General features: G+C 34.4%; 1 protein-coding gene across 1 annotated transcript in view; it reads left to right on the top strand.

The window, feature by feature from the left end:
- Positions 1-24,064, top strand: part of DMD (dystrophin) — a 1,739,631-nt gene that overhangs the window by 355,266 nt on the left and 1,360,301 nt on the right. Inside the window, exons 18-22 of the mRNA XM_068533304.1 lie at positions 5,751-5,931; positions 14,148-14,293; positions 19,750-19,962; positions 22,789-22,902; positions 23,848-24,003. Of these exons, the coding sequence (XP_068389405.1) occupies positions 5,751-5,931; positions 14,148-14,293; positions 19,750-19,962; positions 22,789-22,902; positions 23,848-24,003 (810 nt within the window). The remainder of the gene's footprint in view (positions 1-5,750; positions 5,932-14,147; positions 14,294-19,749; positions 19,963-22,788; positions 22,903-23,847; positions 24,004-24,064) is intronic.

Below are 24,064 nucleotides of genomic sequence, written 5' to 3'. Positions count from 1 at the left end.
ATTGATTTTGTCAGTTTGCAAAATGATGAGGCAGTGTTGGAGTATAGGAACCACACGTATCCTATGGAAAATGGACAGTAATTTGGCGCTGTTTCTTATGGCAGCTCAGGTGAAAAGAGCAAAACACAGTCATATGTTCAAAATGTGGAATCCACACAAACAGAAGCAGCTGATATACAGTATAATTGGATATATGAGGAAAATCTTTAAAACTGACAGTCCATTAAATTAGGATACTTCGAGGAAGGATCCTTTACAAAAATATGTTTTATATGTACTTGGAGTATAGAGGAACCTCAAGGGATAGTACAGTAACCCAGCATCAGTGCTGTTACTATACTTAAGATAGAAAGGATCAGGGAGCGAGAAGTTACAGAAACCCAGAAGGAGAGTCAGATGCTCATTGTAAAGGCAGCTTTAAGAGCCAGTCCAAGTACCAACACAGGAATGGGGCCAGAAAAATAAACACCCTACTTTGCTCTCCTCCCTGCCTCCAGAATCTGAATAGGGGTCCCCATCAACTAAACTTAATCAGAAGGCAGATGACAAGGAGCTTTAATCTATAAATGTCATTCTCCTGGGTCACAGGAGAAGGGTGGGCAGTATATCTGGAGGGGCAAACAAGACACAGCACACACAAAAGGGCCTGAGAAAGACACTAAATGAGTATTCTGCACGTGTAGATAAACAAGATATATCAATATAAACAACTTGAACTTTTTACATAGTTACTACAAAATGTTACTATGCATAGTTACACTTTTCATGGGAAGTGGGAAATTGATTAGAGGATAGATGAAAAGGTTTCCAGGATGAACCTTAATGGTAAACTGAGATGACTGGGCTTAATTTTAAAAGCAATGAATGGGGTTAATCTGCATACTTTGAAAACAGTGGTTTAAATAATGGAAGACTGGAGATGGAGAGGCAACAGGGTTGGTTTGGAGGTGGTATTGAATCCAGAAAGTGAGGGGAAATTGAAAGCTATTTTGAAGGGAAAATCAGTTGAAGGATTTGATGATTCTTCTTCAAATATTGGACCTACAGCTTTACTAGGAAGTAAATAAACTCAGGAAATATATTTTTGGATAAAGAATATCGTACAGCAAGGCATTTAGTTTATTAGGCAAATATGCAAGTATAGGGAATTTCTCTAAAATTTATGTATATGTAACTTAAGAGATACTTTTCCTGTGTACCTGCATACCACCCTCCTTGCAAAAAAAAATGGAAGAAAGAAAGAAAGAGAAGAAAAGAAAGCACTTGTTTTCTTGGTTAACACCATGGCACATAACCTTTCATAGGAAAGACACACCTAGTCAAACAGTTTTAGGAGAGGGAAGCAGGTATCTAACACACATTGAACCACGCTTTAATATTCTCCTGAATTTTTACATAATCCTGGAATAACTGACATACTTGAATTATTACACATAAAGTAGTGGAGTAAAATACTGTCTAGAAAAATTCCCTGTAATTCTAGATACATTTTGCTATTAAAGAATAGAATCCATGACTTTTTTTCCCTGTGAATTAGAGGAATACTCCACCTGTATTATTTCTTGCGATAAAAAATCTGTTGATAGTACCTTAACCTGATCCTTGAGATTCAGATATAGATATTAATAACATCTACAAAATGCATTCATCCATAAAATAAATATTCAGTGTCTCTAATGTGGCCAAGAATGATACTAAGTGTATTAGCTGGTTTGGGCTGCCATAACAAATACCATAGACTGGGTGGCTTAAACAAAAGAAATTTATTTTCTCACAGTTCTGGAGGCTGAAAGTCCAAGATGAAGGTCTGGCAGGGTTCAACTTCTGGTGAGAACTCTCTTTCTGTCTTGCAGACAGCTGCCTTCTCACCACGTCCTCACCTGGCCTTTCCTTGGCACATGTGCATGGAGGGGAAAAAAAAATCTTTCTCTTCTTCTTGTAAGGCCACCAGTCCTATCAGATAAAGACCCTGCACTTAAGAACTGATTTAACCTTAATTACTTTCTAAAAGCCCTATCACCAAATATAGTCACATTGTGGGTTAGAGCACCAACACACAAATTTTGGGGAATATGATTTGGTACACAGATTCTCACCCTGCCCCCCATTTATGTCCTTGTTACATGCCACGAGCCCCCAAAGTCCAAAAGTCATAACTCATTCTAGCATCAAGCCTAAAGTCCAAAGTCTCTTCATCATTTAAATCAGATATGGATGAGACTCAAGATATCATTCATCCTGAGATAGAACTTTCTTCCTGCTATGAACCAGTGAAACCAGATGACTTATGCGCTTCCAATATATGATGGTGGGACAGGCATAGGATAGGCATTCACATTCCAAAAGGAGAAAAAATAGGGAAGAAAGAAGGGATCCTAACCAAGTCCAAAATTTAGCAAGGCAAATTCCACTGGATTTAAGGTTTGAGAATCATCTTCTTTGGCTTGATGCCCTGCCTTCCAGTCCTGCTAGGGTGATGCTTCTACCTTTAGGACCCACTGGGGTGGCAGACACTTAAGTTTAGGGAATATTAGAGTGAGCATTCATTGACCCTGCCCTCATAGCATTTACCTAGAGTAGGTGAGAGAGAGATTAAGTAAATGATTAAATAAACAGATGTTAAATTACCACCGGGACAAATGCTTTAAACAAAGGTACAGAGTTCTGGTAGAGTGTCTAACAGGGAAAACCTGACCTTGACAGAGCCACCAAGGGCAGCTTCCTTGAGGCAGGTACATTTGAGTTGAAATTAAGAGAACAGCAGGGAAGGAGGCTTCAGGCAGAAGGAACATGGTGGGAGGGAGCAATAATGACCAAATAACTGAAATAAGGCCAATGTGAATGCTGGGCATAGAAGGGTGGGGGCGTAAGATGAAAGATGGAGGCAAAAAGACAAGCGTATAGGAGACAAAGCAAGGACTCTTAGGGCACGCTAGGACCTTGGTCTTTATCTGAGGAGCGAATGGAGATCACTGGAGGTTACATATCTTAAATATTCTCTCGAGCTTAGAGAAGTCATCCTAAGTGAAATCATTTCTTTTTCTGCATTCAGCCACAAAGTTCCAAATTCTGATGATGGAAGTCTATCCCTCTTCATCACTCCTTACTGTTTCTCTCTGCCCCATTGGTTTCTGTTAGTTTGATGAATCACCTTAGGCAAAATACTTAGCAGGATAAGCCCCATGTCATTCACACAACAGTTGAAATTGTGATTACTTGGTTGTGATTAGTAATAGGTAAATAAATTACTCCATCCTATTTGTCAGCGCATTCTGTTATTTGGAGATGTTTCTAAAATTAGGGTGCAGATTTAGCTCAAAATCTAATGTTTGCCAGAACTGGTTCTTAATAGGTATATAAATTACTCCATCCTATTTGTCAGCGCATTCTGTCATTTGGAGACGTTTCTAAAATTAGGGTGCAGATTTAGCTCAAAGTCTAGTGTTTGCCAGAACTGGTTCTTAATATGTTGACGATTAGGGAGCCCTTTGGGAATTGGAAGAAATCCATGGACCCTTTCCTGAGGGAAAAAATACAAGTTTTTCCAGTAGATAAACATATAATTTTAAAGGATAAACAGACTGAGAGAACATGCCTTACTCTGGAGGACCAACCACACTAAGGCCCTTTTATGGAAATAACGAGTAATTGTTAACATCTTTTAAATGTTAAATATTTGAGGTCAAAATGATATTTCCTATGATTTACTCTCAGAACTTTAAGGTCCCTGCTGAACATTTGCCCAAATGTTTTATTAGTTTCAAAGTCCCCTTTGTTTTGCAGAACATACTTTACTATACTGTAGACTCATTATATAGCCCTCTAAGAAGGAAGAATGACGGCCCTACATCTGGCCAAATGTAAATCGGGTTCTTAAATGTTTCACGGCAGATGTCATTGGTACCATTTGCAAGTCTAGTGTACAAAGTGCATGTCTGTAATTCTATAATCCAAACCACAGAGTGTTACCCTTTACCTCTTGTCTTACTCTTCTTCTATGAATATGCTCCTACCTTCTAGCACTTGATAGAGAGGCTTTATATTTGAATGGGAGAGATGGGGGTCACCTCCTTATTTATCTAAATGTCTTTAATTTTCACCTACCAAAAGAATTTGATTGTTAGAGATTAACCTACCTGAATCAACTCATACTGTTATAATCACATACCAAAATTCCTCTGAAAGTTATCTTTATATCTTCTAAAAATAGATTGTCTGTTAGGTAGTATCGCTACTATGAAAGGATCTGTGTGGTAAATTTATCTCATTCAGTCCCAAGACAAAAGTTACTCTCTCTAAAAGAGTATGCATGGATCCAAAAATAACGGGTTTTTTTTTTACTTTTTACTTTAATTTCCAGGAAGCTCAGATTTATATTTAGTTCATAATTATTATAATTCTATCAATTTTCCTTTCCTTCTAATTGTCTTGTGATCCAATTTTTACATTTTAATTCTCCTGCTTTTTACATTTTGAACGATAAATGATCCTGAAGTACTTTTTTCTAGAGGTGGCATAGTTATGACTTTTAAGTGAACAACCATGGTAATAATACTTTAAAAAAGAGCATTTTGAAATTTCTGTTTGAGTTCAAATTATGTATTTATCAGATACATATGAATTGCAACTTCACTGGAAACAAAAGAGTATGAAAACATTTATACCAAGAACAGCACTGGTCCAAAGAAATTGAATGCAGGCCACAAATTCGAGTCACGTGTAATTTTAAATGTTCTAGAAATGACATTTAAATAGGAAAAAGAGGTAAATAAATGAATTTCAATAATGCATTTTATTTAACCTGATATATCAAAAATATCATTTCAAGATTTAATCATTATTTAAAACTATGAGTTTATGTTTGTATTTTCATACTAAGTCTTCAAAATTCAGTGTATGTTTTACAATGACAGCACACCTAAATTTGGACTAACCACTTTTTAGGTGCTCAGTAGCCACATGTGACGAGAGACTACTACATTGGACAGCAGGGCACAGTGTCCTTGTGATTTTTATCAACTAAATCAGAGTAGTCTTGAGAGTGAAAGGGGGTGCTGTTAACAATTATGCCAGGACAACAAGAGTAAAGCAGAGCAAACAGTCTCCCTAATTAAAATGATGGTAATTGCCTATTCAGTCAGGAGAAGTGATAAGACTGTACAAAACTTAGATAATTATAGACACAAATATGTGAGTGTATATACATAAATATTATATAGATTACATATATATGTAATCTATATAAAATTAATATGTAAACATATTTGTAATTTAATGTAGTATGTATATATGCAGACATATGTAGATATATATACAATTTATATTCTACACAAATGAATTTAAGGAAAATTGTTCATTGAACGAGCTTAGAATTTGAAGTAAAGGTGCACAATTTTGACATGAGCGGTATAGAGAAACATCCATGTTTAATTTATGAAAAAGATATAAGGTCATTCATAGTACTTTTCAGCTGTATATATTTATGCCCATTAATGTTCTAAATGATGTCATTTTGAAATTTAAAAATCATTGTATATGATGATATCTATTGAATGAAGAGTCAAGGTATTCTTAAATTGATCACCTGTGCTGGAGGCTTGCTTCAACCATCATGGATGTTTCTTACCAATATTTTGATAAGGGCATTAAGCTAAGTTTGCATCACTGCCTTTTAATACTTTTCTTTGCAAAAATGTAATGTATGCAAAGTAAAAACGTTATTTATTTTAATACTCTAAATTATGGTACAGGATGAAGTCAACCGGCTGTCAGTTCTTCAGCCTCAAATTGAGCGATTAAAAATTCAAAGCATAGCCCTGAAAGAGAAAGGACAAGGGCCAATGTTCCTGGATGCAGACTTTGTGGCCTTTACAAATCATTTTAACCAAGTCTTTGCTGATATGCAGGCCAGAGAGAAAGAGCTACAGACAAGTAAGTAAAAATACTTAAAATGACTAACTTGATGTTTTCCAAATTAGTTATTTATCGTGAAAAGAGAAAGTACTAACATGAAAGAATGATTTCCATCAAAGAAACCATACTCTCTACAACCTGTAGTAACAAGTAATGGAATGTTGTTTTTGGAAGACAAATATGTTAGATTTCCATTTCTTGCCCCCTCCATAATAATGTCATGACTATGAAGAACAAATGAAGTATATGTTGTATATAGGCGTAACTTCTCCTTGGCGGGTTGCAAATTTTACAGTCAAATGTTTGGAACATTGAAGGAAATAAAAGAGCAGTTGAAGCCCTGTTAGTAGGTTTTCATCAAATCCAGTTTGCTTCATGTGCAAGGGTATCTAGCTAGGCACCTTGCTAATACTTCTATCAATTTATATGAAGATTATTATAGCTGTAGCATACATGTGGCAACTGAAACTCAGCCAAGGACAAATTATTCTTTGGGCTGCATTTTACTCTTGGATCGCTATAACTATACAATATCTTCTTTTTCTCATTTACTGGTAAAATACAACATATGAGTGGAGCAATTATGCAAATGCCTACCATATGACGAGCAAATTTTTCAGGATGTCAATTTTGTCTCTCACCAATTTGCTCTTATGATATTAATACACAGTCCAAATATCCCTACTCATCAGACAAAAATTCCTTTGACGGGCAGGTTTATGAACACTTTTAAGCATTAGCAAATGGGTCTTTGGTTCACCATACACATATATACATATGTATATATATGTACACACAAAGGATTATAGAGTAAAACTAGGTTTTTAAGGTATTAATAAGATAAAAATATTTTTTAAAAAGTCATCCTCAAAGTTGTCATGAGAAGCACAAGAACATATATTTGTTTTCTACTGAAACTTTAATTTGTTGGAACACACATTTTTAACTGCTTTCCTTTGTAAATATGCCAAAAATTTACCACATAATAACATTTCTAGAATCAGCATAGTGTAATACACGGGCTTTCCTCACTTTCCTGGTTTTTTTCCTTTTTATTTCCTGGTGAGGTCATGTAATGAAAGATAAATGCATTTTTTTTTCCTTTCTTTTACTTCAAAGTGATTTTTACTGAGGGGTTTATTTTCCTGATAGGGAATCAGGTAATACAACTTTACAGTAACGTCAGCTCCCTCTAGTGGGGTTCAGTGTACTTGTTGCTGGGCCTCTGGATAATCAATTGGGGAAAAGATTGTAAATGTCCTAAATTTTCAAACGTTGACCTATTTAAGAATAATGCATTTTTCTTATCATAAAATCCATAAACCTCCCTTAAAGTCAAGTACATGTTAATGGTTATACTGTAACTTGTTGGCAAAGGAGCTTATTCGCTGAAAATTTTTTAATTTACATAGACTTATTCATTATATTAAGGTTTAACATTTTTTTCTGTTTCTTTTAAAGGTGTTCAGAATGTTGATATGTGATGATAACAGATTTGATTATGACACCATAATATAAATACATAATAATATATAACCTCTGTTCATACAGCTATCAGTATACCCATCTATATTAGCATGTCTTCTCTTTATCTTGCATATACATGATGATTGTTTATAAAAGTGCCAAATATTTTCATTTCATTTATGTCTAAATAAAATGTACTCCTTTCCACTGTATTAACCGAAATATCTCTAACACTTTGATTCACTCTTTTGGAAAACTTGTTTTGATTCATTAATAATCATAAATTAAATATGGATTATATATATGAATTATAAATTATGCAATTTATATTTGTATATATAATTTATATGCATTATGTGTATTAAATATTATATATAAATTGTGTATTTATACAATTTATACATTGCACATATTATACGTATAAATTATATATAATTTTATGTAATATGTATTTATATATAATTTATGTATATGTATTATGTACATATATAAAAATGGTGAATAAAAGTTCACCACATCAAGTCATATTGCAGTTCAGTTTGTTAATTAATAATTATTTTCAAGGAATTTTCCATATGTATGTTTTCCCCCAAACTTACACCAGGGAGTAAATCTCATTTCTTGTATTACTACATGGTGCTTTGAACGTATTAAGTATTCAGCAAGTAAGAGCTACCATCTTGGGAATCCATCTTGACTTTCAGTCCCTCTTTCCTTTTCTTCTTTACTAGTGTTCTCACAATGAAACAAAAACTTGACATCTTAAGTGTACTTTAAATGGTGAAAACTGGTGTGAGGAATTGGTGGTTGGCATTTGGCAAAGATGATATGAGAAAATAATATTAAAAGTTAAATGTATTCTATATTCATAGTAATTTTTAGTCTACAAACAACAATCTTATAAGTTATCTTTCTTAGTCCTCAGAGAGGACACAGAAGCTGAAAGATGAACAGGAATTAGTGAGACTAAGGGTAGTAGGTGCTGGCTAGCTAAGAATCTGAGAAGTCCTGTGTCCCTGGAGCACAGAGAGGAGAGAGTGATACAAGGTGAGCCTAGAGAGGCAAACAGTCTGGAAGGGCCTTTTATGAGCCACGGTGAGGGTTCTAGACACTAACATGAGAAAAATGAAACAATACTGATGGGTTTTATGCTGTGATATAACATCATAAATCAGTTCTGCATTTTCAGAAACTGAGCGATGAGGATAGATTGAAAGGAAGCAAAAGTACACGTGGAGAGACTAGGAAGGATCTTCCCTTGTGTGGGTTTTTGCTTGAGCTAAATAACTTACCTGTGAGATACTAACAAAGGCATTTGATCTTTTCACAAGTTGTTCTGTCTTCTCAGAATAGAGTGGAAGTTTGGTTTAGCTCTCAATGGGAGAACTTTACGTCTTGCATCCGAATACTGATCCGAAGCAGTTATACAGAAAAAAGATCAACAGTTCAGAAACTGAAATATTTCCCTTCTCATTAAACTGAGAGACCAGAAGGAAGCTAAAGAAGGGAGAAGACAATCAGGGCCTCCCTTAGAAATGAAGTGGACTTGAGGGTGAGATTAGAGCCCATTGGGTAACTATTCCCACAGCTCTTCAGATGTATTTCCTAATTGATGAACCCACACATGGGTAGTGAGATAACGAGTTCAGAAACTATGGACTTGCTAGGTCCTGTTTCAGTTCTAGCTCCTCCCCAAAGCAATCCACCTGTGAAACACCCAGAGAGTTTACTTAGGATCCAGATTTCAAGGAAAAAAATGTGCCCAAACATCCCGAATCAGAATACAGAATGAGATGTTCCATCTATACAATATGGTAAATAGTGCCCACATGCAGTGGTGGTCTGGATTCTTCAATACTTTATCAGGGTTTTGAAGAGAACCTGAGACTTGACATAATGTAAGTTATTCATTGAATAATGCAAATTAATGCATACTTTGTTGACATTTTGTTTAACACAAAGAAAAATAATGTATCAAGTTGTGATTATTTCTTAAGATCTAGCTAGAATTGTATTGGTTAATAGAAGAAAGATCAATCAAATTTATTATTTAATAATTTAGAATGTTTCAGTGGTCATCTTCTTTCTGGATTTGAGAGATTTTTGTTTTATGCTGGCCTGTGCTGAAAAACAATGGATTCTTTGAATGTATGGCATTTTATTTCTGTCAGTCTGTCTATCTGTCTACTTTCCTTCCTCCCTCCTTTGATCTATTCCATAGGTGGATGCTGACTGAGTTTTGGACCATCTATAATATTATAACATATACTTATGAGTTAAGTAACTGTTTTATACTTGTACAGTGCTCATGCTACCTTATCACTTTGGTGATAAGCTGACAAGTCAGAAAATCTTTGTTTCCTCTCATTTAATGTAGGTACAATTACAACTACAAATACAATCTTTCCCCAGGATGCTACAAATGCCAAGATTATCCTCAGCACAGTCTAAACACTCTTCCAAATACACGGTTAAATATGCTGTGCAATATAATAAACTATGCCTTGTATATGTATTTTTAAATGACCATTAAGTATTAACCAGTACTGAAACAACAGTATTTAAGTAAACCTGAAGTTAAACAAACAAAACACTTTCATCCTTTTTGTTACCATTTCCCTTGATCTTTATCTATTATTATTATTTAATTTTTGATCTGATCATGATTCTCTTTGCAGGATGAAGTGGAAACTAACTTTTTAAATTCACTCTGTGTGTGTTAGGATATTCATATGCATGCATTGTATGTGTTCATGTGTGGACATGTGTGTGTGTGTATGTGTGTGTGTTTGTAAATCATTTCAGAGCAATGTCTTAGGTTTGGCTATGCATCTGGTTCTCTAGAAAGTAAAATTAGTTCAAAGGAACCTACCTCTCCCCACAAATGAAAGAATGTGATTGCCTCTCTTCAGCTTTTGTTCTCTCCCTAGCAAGGAAGTGTTCTCCTTTTATTAACATAGATAAAACTTTGTATTAAACTCTTGCAATTTCTACTTAGCCCTGAGTATGTCTCCTTCACTTTCCTGTTGTCTTGCATCTCCCTTCTAGCTAATAATAATAGCAGATATGTACCCAACAGTGGATGCAGTAATCAGCAAATATAGAGACAAATTTAGAATAAAATGTAGCATCTTATTAAGATCTACAAAGGCCTTCATGGTCGTAGTTTCCCCTGCCCTAATGTCCCACCACACTCCACCTTGCTCACTTTTTTCTTGCTACACTTGCCTCCTTGCTGTGCTCCTACCTTACTAGAAATACTCATGTCTTTGGACTGTTAAACTTGTTATTACCCACCTGGAAAACCTTTCCTCTCTGTATTCATATGGCTCCCTCCTTCAGTGCTTTTAAGTCTCTTGTCAAGTGATACTTCCAAGGAGAGGGCTATTTTATTCACTGTCTGGTCCCTTTCTATCCTTTTTATTTTATTTAATACTTTGATTATATTCAAAGAGTTTCTGTAACATATAGACATTTTTTTAAATAATGAAAAAAAATAGAAATCTGCATACTGAGCTAGTAAACTTAAGAAATGGAATATTGGTAAAACCACTGATGTACTTTGTTGCCCCTCTCAAATTCCGTTCCCTCCCCTCTGTACGCACTCTCACCATCATCTCCAGGCAGATCTTCTGTTTGTCTCTTCTCAGTGCCATCCCCTGCTCTTCCTATGAAAACTACACTTCCTAGGATCCTTTTTTTAAACTGTCTACCTGCTTGGTTCAGCCAGTGGGAGGCACTTGGAGGATACTGAAGGTGAGAAGAGGAGAGAAGATAGAATATTCTCTTCCCCTCTCAGTGTTACAGGGTGCCTCTCCATCAGTGCCTGAGAATGAATCCTCCAACTTTCTAGCCCTCTCTGGAAACAGCATACCTCAGGGACCCTGCATCCCCAAAGGGAATCCCCCTGTGAATTCAGCTCCTGCTGGGTGGTTCCAATTATTGGTTTCTTGTAACACCATCTCACACCTCTTCCCTTTGTCCCTCTAAGCTTGGAGATGGTAGTGTCTTCCATTGCTAATCTATTGATTGCCCACCATCCCTTGTGTAAATCCTCGTTGCTCCAACATTTTTATATCTAATTCTCAATCTTAAATTTTTTTTATTGCATTATCTGGAAGGATCTTCCCCCCCCCCCGCCATAACTTAATTTTTCTTCACTGCCATCTATTTCTATTAGTCATTATAGTCTCTTGATTTGTTTGTTAATTTTCTGACTCACCAATTAGATTTTAAGCATCATGAGAGCCAAGGCTTTGCTATTTTAATTTTTACTTCTTGCTTCCCTGATGCTCAGAGCACTGAATAAATATTGGCTGAATGAAGGAATAATAAATGACTTCAATTAATTCTCCCCGAAGTATCTACATCCCCATTTTTATAAATGAGGTCTAAGATGCTAAAATGTTAAGTAATTTGCCAAAGCTAGTGAGTGGAGAGCCAATTCCAAAGCACAGGTTTACTGAACTGCAGAATCAGACTTGCTAATTGTCATGCTACACAGCCTCCTTCTGTACAAACAGAATGGAGAAGCAATTCTGATAGATGGTCATGAAAAACCTGTTGATCTTTTTCTAATAAAAAGTAACCCTAATATCTTCATCAACTCTTTCTATACTTATCTTTCTCTCCTGACATATATTCATCATCTGGATAAAATTGGACTGATTCATATCACCTTTGACAAGCTTCTAATAAATGTTTATTGTGTCCCAGCCACTGCCACAAGGAAAACAAGCACTGTTTTCCAGAATGTATATGTTCAAGTTCAATTAAACCAAACTTTGTACATTTTATAATCTATCCAACATACCTCCTTGTCTCTACCCATAGACCTGTCTCCTTACAACTCTTTGCTTCATCATAACTAAATACTCCTTTACTTCAGTACTATTCATGAGATCCCTCTTTGTTTTTATTAATAAGTATCTAGCATTCAAATGTATCTAGTTAGCAGAGAAACACATTATTTATATGAAAGAAAGCAGTGAGGTTTAAAGTACCACAGAGATCTTTTGAGATCCTTCAGTATGAAATCAGAAGTGCTCAGGTTAAAGAAGGCCTCTTAAAATAAATTTGGGCATGAACCGCCAAATAAATGTAAGCACACTGAGTAAAATTCTCAGTATCCCTTTCTAACACACTTCCTAAAAATATATTTTCCATTTGAAAACCCCACTTAACTAGCGTGCAAAATACTTTCCTATATTCTTCTCATTTAGTTTAGAAGGAATTGGTATATAGAAGTGAAACTCATATGCTATCTGATAAAAATAATGTGGTTTAAATAATGCCATTGGATATAGTGATTTGAGCTAGTATTTTGCACTGTGATTTTATCTATTTAGGAAAATTCTCAGCCATTATCTCTTCAAATGTGGCTTCTGTCCCATGTCTCTCTCTGTGATTCTGGGATACATTTATGTTCATTTTACTGTTTTTTTCTATGTCTCTTATTCTCTCATCTTTATTTTCCATCTGTTTGTCTCTCCATGCTTCATTCCAGATATATACATATATGCATGTATACATATATATAAATACACACACATACACACACACACACACATACATATATATGTTTCTGGCCTATCTTCAGGTTTACTAATTCTCTGTTTAGCTTTGTCTAATCTGCATTTAAACCTGTTCTTTGTGTTTTTACTTTTCACTTATTGCATGTTTCAGTTCTACAGTTTCTTTTTTATTCTTCTTAAAACACTTAAAATCATTTTTATGGTTTCCAGTTTTCTGCCAAAATTCTCAACCTTGAATATGGTCAGTATAGCTACTTAAGTCACATAATCTGTGTGGGCGTGTATAAAATAGAAAATAATGTATAGTAATAAATAGTATATATACACATATATACATTTTAGATTTAAAACTTGTATATAACTATATATACACACACACATTGTACTTTCCCATATATATATATATTTCATTCCCTAATTTTATATATAGTTGGAATGAATATATGTATGTACATATACATATATGTGTGTGTGTGTGTGTGTGTGTGTATATATATATATATATGTTAGAGAAAGTACATTGTTTGTTGGTGGCTTTGACTTTTAAACAAGATGATCTTGGTTTAAAATCCTGGCTGTGACACTTACTAGATGTTTGACTATGAACAAATTAGTTGGCCTTCTTTTATAGCCTCTGTTTCCTCAAATGTAAATGGAATAAAAATGTCTATCTCACAGGTTTATTGTAAGAATTAAGAATGATAATGTGTGTGATCATTATTAGAGTTTCTGACACTAAACGCACACAAATTGTGTTTCTTTTAGTAAAATACAACATGAACTGATGTAATATAAAGTATCACCTGCTGTAGATAATAATACTATTTTCCCCAAAGGCAAATGATAATACAGAAAGAGAGTAGTCTTCAAAGTCAAATATACATGAACTCTACTTGGTTTCTCCAACTACCATCTGTGTTACCTTGGGCAAGTTACTCAGCCTCTCTGTTGCTCCATTTCCTCACCTTAAAAAACATGAGTTAAATAATGCAAATCTTGCAAGGCTGATAGGAGGATTCGATGTAATATATGCATAGTTTCTGTCAAAATATCAGGCATGTAATAGGAATTTATCTTCAACAACATAATCATATTCTAATCTGTATATTCACGTTTTCACACTTTGTTAATATTTGTAATTATTAGTATGATTGAGTTTCCTGGCAGCTTAGGAAAACAAATGACAAAGTTTTAAATGGTTAAATGATTCTCTTTTTTTCCCTTTCGATAAAGTTTTGGACACTTTGCCACCCATGCGCTATCAGGAGACCATGAGTACCATCCTCATGTGGATCCAGCAGTCAGAAACCAAACTCTCTGTACCTCAGGTTACTGTCACTGAATATGAGATCATGGAGCAGAGACTCGGGGAGTTACAGGTCTGTGACTATTTAAATATCTTAAACAATACAATACAGATCTCATCTATCAAGCAATCACATTGGTATAACCTTAATATAATACTAGAATTAAAATAATCGTGGCAAGTACGATAGTTTACCAGCTGAAAAAATGAAGATTAAGAATTTAAAAGTGTAATATTTTATGCATTTGTGCCTTTTCTCCATAAGATAAAAATTCCATCTTTGAAAACAATGGTACGGTCTACTTATGAAGTATATTCTTTCTTGCTTAATGTATATTTTCAGAAACATGGATTTTGATTATTATAGAAGCTCTGGTATTATTCCTCCCCTTTGCTTGCTGATTTAGAGCTTATCTCACACTTCCAAAAAGAAAGTGGTAAAATTAATGTAGTTATAAAATTAGTTTTAATGTAAACCCTTTTTGATGTAATATTGTAATTAGTTTTTGAGTTCTATTCACTGTATTTTAATAGTCTTATATCAGGAAATAAAATACTAATATGGGAAATTAAAGAAATAATTTGTATGAGATTTTAGAATACTTTCCCTGCTAGTTCTGAAAAGCCTGTGTTGTATATCTAATCACATTTTATTTTGTAAGACACTAAAGCGTATTCATTCATTGTATCTAAGAGCTGAGATAATATGTCCACATTTTGAGAATTAAATTAAGAAAAAAAGTTAAAAATTTAACTTTGTTATATCAAGAGTTCTTTTTTGGGAATTAAATATTATTTCCTAAAAAAGTAATTTTAGAAGAATTTCTTCAAAGAAATCTTTATTTAAACATTTCCCAGTATATATTGTCCCATTTAAACTATTTCCTCTACTATAATACCAAACAACCTATAACTGTTTAATCTTTTTTCCCCTTTATGTTGTTGTTTGTAATACCTGGAATAGTTCCAAAATTTACTTTGAATAATATGTGACTTAATAAAACTATAAATGTAAAAACATAAGAGTGCAAAGGTATAGCAATTAGGGGAGTGGGTTAAGTATAAAAGAAACGGTATGCAGATGAATGGAACAGTGTATTTCCATTGATAAAACAGTGATGGAGGGAAAATTATTTATAAATATTATTGAGAAGATGAATTATTAACTAACTGAAAAAAATGAAGTTAGAACCTTGTGTCAAATGTTACACCAAAACAAACTACCACATAGATTAAAAAGTCAAAAACATTTTAATAAGCATAAATTTTGGAGAAATTTTTAATAAAACTTTAAAAACATATGATGGGTAAGCACAAAAATAAATGGAAGTGATCACAAACATTGTAAAAGTACCAGAGCCAATTTTAAAGAAAAATGAGATAAGGAAAACATTTGTCTGAGTAAGTCATTAATAAGGTAGTCACCAGAAAGAGACATAAATGACCATTAATCCTATGAAAAATTGTAACTCAAATTGTAAAGGATGTAGTACAAATTTACAAAATGAGATATTTTTATGTACTAAAGTGCAAAAAGAAATCTAAAAAAATAAAACAAATAAATGAATATAACAAAACAGAAACAGACTCATATAGGGAACAAACTAGTGGTGGCCAGTGGGCAGAGGGGTGGGGGAAGGGCAAAATGGGGGTATGGGATTAAGAGGTACAAACTACTATGTGTAAAATAAGTAAGATACAAGGATATCTTGTACAGCACAAGGAATATAGCCAATGTTTTATAATAACTTTAAATGGAGTATCATCTATTAAACATTGACCTACTATGTTGTACACCTGAAACTGATATTTTAAATCAACTATACTTTAATTAACAAAACAAATTGTAAGGATGTAGTACACATTTACAAAATGAGATACTATTTTTTACATACTAAATTGCAAAAAAAAAGAAAAAAAGAGAAACCCAAAAGATATAGTAAGTGCAGGTCTGGCAGCAATGAACTGCATCTCACTTATTGGTGGGAATGTAAATTGAATGTAAGTTTTGCTGAGGAAAACTTTTCAGATATAGATACATAGAGATATAGATAAATAGATCATAAACATAATTTAAAAGAGTGGAAAACTTAAAATTAATTTATACAGCTAATAATGGGAAATGGTTGAATGAACTGCAGAAGCAATTAAAATCTGTTTTTGAAAAATACTTAATGACATGGGAGAAGGCTCACAATAAATTGCTTAGCTCAAAATGTAGTTCTAGCATAGAGGGAACTTTCCTCAACATAATAAAGGCCATATATGACAAACCCACAGCCAACATCGTCCTCAATGGTGAAAAACTGAAACCATTTCCACTAAGATCAGGAACAAGACAAGGTTGCCCACTCGCACCACTATTATTCAACATAGTTTTGGAAGTTTTAGCCACAGCAATCAGAGAAGAAAAAGAAATAAAAGGAATCCAAATTGAAAAAGAAGAAGTAAAGCTGTCACTGTTTGCAGATGACATGACACTAAACATAGAGAATCCTAGAGATGCTACCAGAAAACTACTAGAGCTAATCAATGAATTTGGTAAAGTAACAGGATACAAAATTAATGCACAGAAATCTCTTGGATTCCTATACACTAATGATGAAAAATCTGAAAGTGAAGTTAAGAAAACACTCCCATTTACCACTGCAACAAAAAGAATAAAATATCTAAGAATAAACCTACCTAAGGAGACAAAAGACCTGTGTACAGAAAATTATAAGGCACTGATGAAAGAAATTAAAGAAGATACAAATAGATGGAGAGATATACCATGTTCTTGGATTGGAAGAATCAACATTGTGAAAATGACTCTACTATGCAAAGCAATCTACAGATTCAATGCAATCCCTATCAAACTACCACTGGCATTTTTCACAGAACTAGAACAAAAATTTCACAATTTGTATGGAAACACAAAAGACCCCGAATAGGCAAAGCAATCTTGAGAAAGAAAAACGGAGCTGGAGGAATCAGGCTCCCGGACTTCAGACTATATTACAAAGCTACAGTAACCAAGACAGTATGGTACTGGCACAGAAACAGAAATATAGATCCATGGAACAGGATAGAAAGCCCATAGATAAACCCACGCACATATGGTCACCTTATCTTTGATAAAGGAGGCAAAAATATGCAGTGGAGAAAAGACAGCCTCTTCAATACGTGGTGGTGGGAAAACTGGACAGCTACATGTAAAAGAATGAAATTAGAACACTCCCTAACACCATACACAAAAATAAACTCAAAATGGATTAAAGACCTAAATGTAAGGCCAGACACTATCAAAATCTTAGAGGAAAACCGAGGCAGAACACTGTGACATAAATCACAGCAAGATCCTTTTTGACCCACCTCCTAGAGAAATGGAAATAAAAACACAAATAAACAAATGGGACCTAATGAAACTCAAAAGCTTTTGCACAGCAAAGGAAACCATAAACAAGGCGAAAAGACAACCCTCAGAATGGGAGAAAATATTTGCAAATGAAGCAACGGGCAAAGGATTAATCTCCAAAATTTACAAGCAGCTCATGCAGCTCAGTATCAAAAAAACAACCCAATCCAAAAATGGGCAGAAGACCTAAATAGACATTTCTCCAAAGAAGGTATACAGATTGCCAAGAGACACATAAAGATGCTCAACATCATTAATCATTAGAGAAGTGCAGATCACAACTACAATGAGATATCATCTCACACTTGTCAGAATGGCCATCATCAAAAAATCTACAAACAGTAAATTCTGGAGAGGGTGTGGAGGAAAGGGAACCCTCTTGCACTGTTGGTGGGAATGTAAATTGCTACAGCCACTATGGAGAACAGTATGGAGGTTCCTTAAAAAACTAAAAATAGAACTACCATACGACCCAGCAATCCCACTATTGGGCATATACCCTGAGAAAACCATAATTCAAAAAGAGTCATGTACCACAATGTTCATTGCAGCTCTATTTACAATAGCCAGGACATGGAAGCAACCTAAGTTGTTGTTTCCAGCAACAGATGAATGTATAAAGAAGATGTGGCACATATACACAATGGAATATTACTCAGCCATAAAAGAAAGGAAATTGAGTTATTTGTAGTGAGGTGGATGGACCTAGAGCCTGTCATGCAGAATGAAGTAAGTCAGAAAGAGAAAAACAAATACCGTATGCTAACACATATATATGGAATCTTTAAAAAAAAAAAATGGTCATGAAGAACCTAGTGGCAAGACGGGAATAAAGACACAGACCTACTAGAGAATGGACTTGAGGATACGGGTAGGGGGAAGGGTAAGCTGGGACAAAGTGAGAGAGTGGCATGGACATATATACACTACCAAACGTAAAATAGATAGCTAGTGGGAAGCAGCCGCATAGCACAGGGAGATCAGCTCGGTGCTTTGTGACCACCTAGTAGGGTGGGATAGGGAGGGTGGGAGGGAGGGAGACGCAAGAGGGAAGAGATATGGGGGCATATGTATATGTATAACTGATTCACTTTGTTATAAAGCAGAAACTAACACACCATTGTAAAGCAATTATACTCCAATAAAGATGTTTAAAAAAAATGTAGTTCTATGCATACTAGATATTGTGTAAATAATCAAGGGTAACAGTTTAATAAAGTAAAATAAAAATAAAGTAAAAAATAACATATCACAAAATAAACATAAGATATGCAACCACAAAATTATGTTTGACACATAATTATGCATATGTGAGTGTAAAATATGATCAGCTATTCAGGGTTTAGTTTTACATAGAACTGGAAGTTTATGTAAAAAGTAATAGTTGTATATAATGGGTATTTTTTTCAATTTTTTATCTTCAACCTTTTTAGTTTATAACCAGAAAGTAACATTTAAGTAAATACTGAGTAGGTGAAACCTAAAGATACGCATCCTATTATAAGGGGTGGAATAGATTATACAGTACAAATGTAAAATCAAGTTTGTAAATTCTCCCCAAAATTCCCTAGAATTTCACTGTGATACTACAAAACAGAGCAACGTCTTTTGAAAAATAAAAAACATTCATTAACTGGCATTAGTAAACCATCCATCTGGTAACTTATTCAGAGCTTTGTTATCACATCTATCAATCTGATTTAGTTATATTTTTATCTATGAAGGTTAGAAGTTATCTTACTTAAAGGCTCAGTATAATTAAGTTAAACTCCATTAATTGAATCATAAATGCAGTTATTAATATACAGACAAAATGTAATAAAATTAGGTGTGCTAAAGGTCTTTGGTTCAGTAATATATAGTTTTGTATATATTTGGCATTGTTCATAAGACTAGGCATAGATTTTTAAATAAAATATTATTAAATAATGTGTAAACTACCCTTATTAAAAGTAGAATTTAAATGACTATTTTATAACTGATGTTACATCATTTATTTTTAGATGTTTGAATCACGTAGCTTTCACTTTAAGTAATTTGATTTATCTGAAACTAGTCAATGAAGTTGAACAATGAAACTCGTTAGTATTCATCAATTAGTATAAATGCACTTTCTTCTTTTTAATTTTGAGGCTTTACGAAGCTCTCTACAAGAACAACAAAATGGCCTAAACTATCTCAGCACCACTGTGAAAGAGATGTCAAGGAAAGCGCCCTCTAATATTAGCAGGAAATATCAGTCAGAATTTGAAGAGATTGAGGGCCGATGGAAGAAACTCTCTGCCCAGCTGGTCGAACATTGCCAAAAGCTAGAGGAGCAAATGGCTAAACTCCGAAAACTTCAGGTAATTCAAGATTTTACTTTTTATATTCATTTTTTTCTTTACTTGTTTGTCTCCTAATGATGAGTTATAAAATTTAAAGACATTTAACCTCCATAGTCCCTCAAAGTCAGTGATAAGGTTAAAAGACACAAATCTGTCTCAAAGGAGTATAGTTTGCCTATTGATTTTAAGAAAACATTAATTAAGAGTTCTGCTTCTTAGATTTTCTTTAGAATTAGTTTTTTTTCCACCAATACCAATAGGACTTAAACATGTTTTTAGCTCAATAATTTTCAAAACCCATCTTTTCTTTAGTCTGGTTGTCCTCTAAATAGAGGTATCATTTAGCTTATGAATAGATAAGAAGTTATCTACCATGTAATATAGTCATATCATTTCATCAGCATATTTCACTTGTAATTTTGTGTGTAAATTTGACCCCATCACCTTCCACAAACCAACTTCTACTGACTTAATTTGTTTGGATAGTGCCACCTGATCACCCAAGCATTAGTAAACCAACAATTACACTGTAGTCTAAAGTTTAAAACATTTGGTCATGCAGGTCATATCTCTCCTATGTGGTAAATTATTGTGAAAAATGTTAATGCCGGGAAGAATCTTGAAAGCATCTTGGCGTGATGGAAAAGCACTGGAATAAGACGCCTTTGGATCTAAATCCCAGTCCAGCTACTTAGTTGTTTTTTTCTTACCTTTCACAAACCAAAAGAGCAAGCAGTTTTAAATCATTCTTTAAAGCACAACATCCACATTTATGTGTCTCTACATATGAACATATGTGTACATGCATATACATGCATACACATATATACATAAAAGCACATTTTTACCAGTACCAGTGGCGAAAGAGGGTACAATTACTTGGTCCTTGCCATCAAGGAGCCCATGTTCTGGTGAAGGAGAAGGGTGAGTGTATTTGTTTCCTATTGCTGCTGTAATAAGTTGCTGCAAATTGAATGGCTTGAAGCAGCACACGTTTATTATGTTACAGTTCTGGGGGTCAGAGGTTCAATGTCAGTCTCAGTGAGCTAAAATCAAGGTATAGGCAGGGCTGTGTCCTTTCTGGAGGCTTTAGGAGAGAATTTGTTTCCTTGTCATTTTTAGTTTTTGGAAACTACATTCCTTGGCTCATGTTTCCATCTTCTGTCTGTAAAGCCAGTAGTATAACACCTTCCAATTTCTCTCTTACACTCCTGCCTCCGTCTTAATAAGGATGCTTGTGGTTATATTGTGCCCATCTGGATAACCCAGGATCATCTCCGCATCTCAAAATCCTTAACTTAATCGCATCTGCAAATTCCTTTTTGCCATATGAGGCACCATATTCACAGGTTCCAGTGATGGGGGCCTGAACATCTTGGAGGGTCATTATTTAACCTACCACAGTAAGTAAATTAAACAGTGTAGTAAACGTTATGAGAGTGGAAAGAGAAGAAAAGCAACATAAACTGGGAAAAGGGGTTATGAAATGTTCTTGGAGCATGGCTTATCTGACTACACCTTGAATAAGAATTTAGGCACCTAATAAAAGAGGAAGAAAGAGTTCCTGGCAAAATGGAGCAGTATGCTCAATTAACTGGAAGTAGTTCAATATTGGGGAGACAGAAGATATGTTTGGAGATTAATAAAATATGTCATTGGAGAAGTGGTCCGGGAGTAGATCGTGAATGGGTTGGTCACCATGCTTTGGAATATGAATTATAATCTAATGGTGATGGGATTAAAAATAATGATAAGGTGGAACTGTTACTTTAAGGGGGGAAAGATAAGATAATATCTGTGTTTTTAAAACATCACTTTGAGAAGAGGAAGGAGGAGAGAATAATATTGGCACCACTGTGGAGAATGGATTAGAGCGGGGTAAGACTGAAGCAGATACCAAAAAGAGCTAATGCAATAATCAAGGAGCCAGTAATAAGATCTAAACTCGGACAATGGTGATGTGAAGAAAAGAGCAAAACTAGGCTCAGAAGATGTCAGCCAGATAATAATGTTGAAGGTTTTAGATTTAGTCAAATGCTTTTAAAGTCATTATTATTTATCATATCGAAGAGGAAAATTTCTGAGAAGCACACATTTTCAATAGAAATTTAATTAAGAAAGGAGAAAGTAGCACATCTGGACAGCATAGTTGAATTGTAGGCAAATAAAGGAGTTTGAAAAATCACACACTTGAAAAGTAGCCCCCCAAAAGCAGCAGGACAAACAGACATTATGTGAGAAAATAATGGGATGTACTTGGCTATTTACGAATGATAAAAGATGACATTTTCCACCTGATCATTACTTCGCCCTGGTCAGGCAAATGCGAAATGAAAAGCAAAATTTTTCTCTCTTTAAAGATGACAAAATCTTGTTCTGAAAGTTCTCAACTGGAGGGGCTATGTAAACTGTCAACTGTAGAAAACAGTTTTTGGAAGTTCAGGCTTAGGGAGCCTATAAAGACACCATTACATTGAGTTTACTGTTCGTAGTTTGTTTTATGTACTTCAGGGCACATTGTTAGTATTATCATGAGTTGTTTTGTAACTTAAAATTTCTCTAGAGGGGGATATGATTTAATGTTCTCAAGAGCAACATCATAAAACCACATTTGCTAGTAATTTTTTATTTTTAACAATAGCAGACTTCATACACCAGTGCTCATACAGTAGGCCATAAAAATGCAGTCTTAGAGAAAATATTCTTTTCCTGAAGAGCTACGTAGAGACATCCTTCAAACATGGGAATTGTTCCTGGGCTTGTGTTCAAACATATCACCGTGATGAGTTGTGTTAAGATAAATCAGCACCCCAATAATGCCTTAAAATGGGTCTCTGATTTCAGAATCACATAAAAACCCTGAAGAAATGGATGGCCGAAGTTGATGTTTTCTTGAAAGAGGAATGGCCTGCCCTTGGGGATTCAGAGATTCTTAAAAAACAGCTGAAGCAGTGCAGGGTAAGATTTTTATATGACACTTTTCATATGAAGACTTTTATGTGGAAAATATTATTTAGTTATATTGATGATTCTGAACCAAGGGCAGTTTTGTCCCTCTGGGGGACATCTAGCAATGTCTGGAGGCGTTTTCATTTGTCGCAACTTGGGGTGGGGTAGATGCTACTGGCATCTAGTGGGTAGAGGCCAGGGATGCATCTAAATATCCTACAGTGCACAGAACAGCACCCCACAGCAAAGAATTACCCAGCCCAAAATGACAGTAGTGCCAAGGTTGAGAAACTGGGCTAAATAAGAGAGAAATAGACAAAATATTGCCTTTTACTCAACACTCACTTTACAGTATTATTTTGATATAACATGCAGTTTAATTTAAAGGTAAAGAATTTTTTGAGCTATTTGTTATATCTTATTACAGGTTATCAGTCATACTATGTTTTTCTTACCATGTATGTTGCACTGTAGTATAAGACAACATGTATTTTGAAATAATATTGATTATACAATTGTCATGCAGTGGGAAGAGAACAATCTAGCTCTTTAAAGAACTTTCTTTGTGAATAAAAGCTAAAAAAGCAAATCCATTTTAAAAATAACCTTCACACCATCTTGCTATAAACAATTGTTGCAATACCCTGTGTTTGAAAATCAAAATTCCTTCAAAAATAATAATGTATAAAACTCATCATTTTTACAGTTTTCTCACACGAAGTATTAAGCTTATTTACTTTTGTAGCTAATATAAGTAGACTACATATATATAATTCCCTATTTCATTCATGCCATAAAAACCACTGAACATTTTTTTGCAACATATATTTCAGATTTTAAAGGGCAAAATTCGTGTGTAGTGTCATGATTCCTAATTATGTTTCCTACCTATGTTGCATTTCTAATAGGTTGTGGTAATTTTTTCAGCTAACGTAAATTGAATTATTTCCTTAGCTTTTAGTCAGTGATATTCAGACAATTCAGCCCAGTCTAAACAGTGTCAATGAAGGTGCACAGAAAATAAAGAATGAAGCGGAGCCAGAGTTTGCTTCTAGACTGGAGACAGAGCTCAGAGAACTTAACACTCAGTGGGATCACATGTGCCGACAGGTATGTTCGATCTCTGACTGTGGCTTGCTTCTTCTTAATTATGATTTCTTAATGTCTCCCT

This window comes from Eschrichtius robustus, chromosome X (assembly GCF_028021215.1).
Source record: "Eschrichtius robustus isolate mEscRob2 chromosome X, mEscRob2.pri, whole genome shotgun sequence".
NCBI lineage: Eukaryota > Metazoa > Chordata > Mammalia > Artiodactyla > Eschrichtiidae > Eschrichtius > Eschrichtius robustus.
Note: the sequence above shows the minus strand (reverse complement) of the source record. Positions and strands in the feature narration are given on the sequence as shown.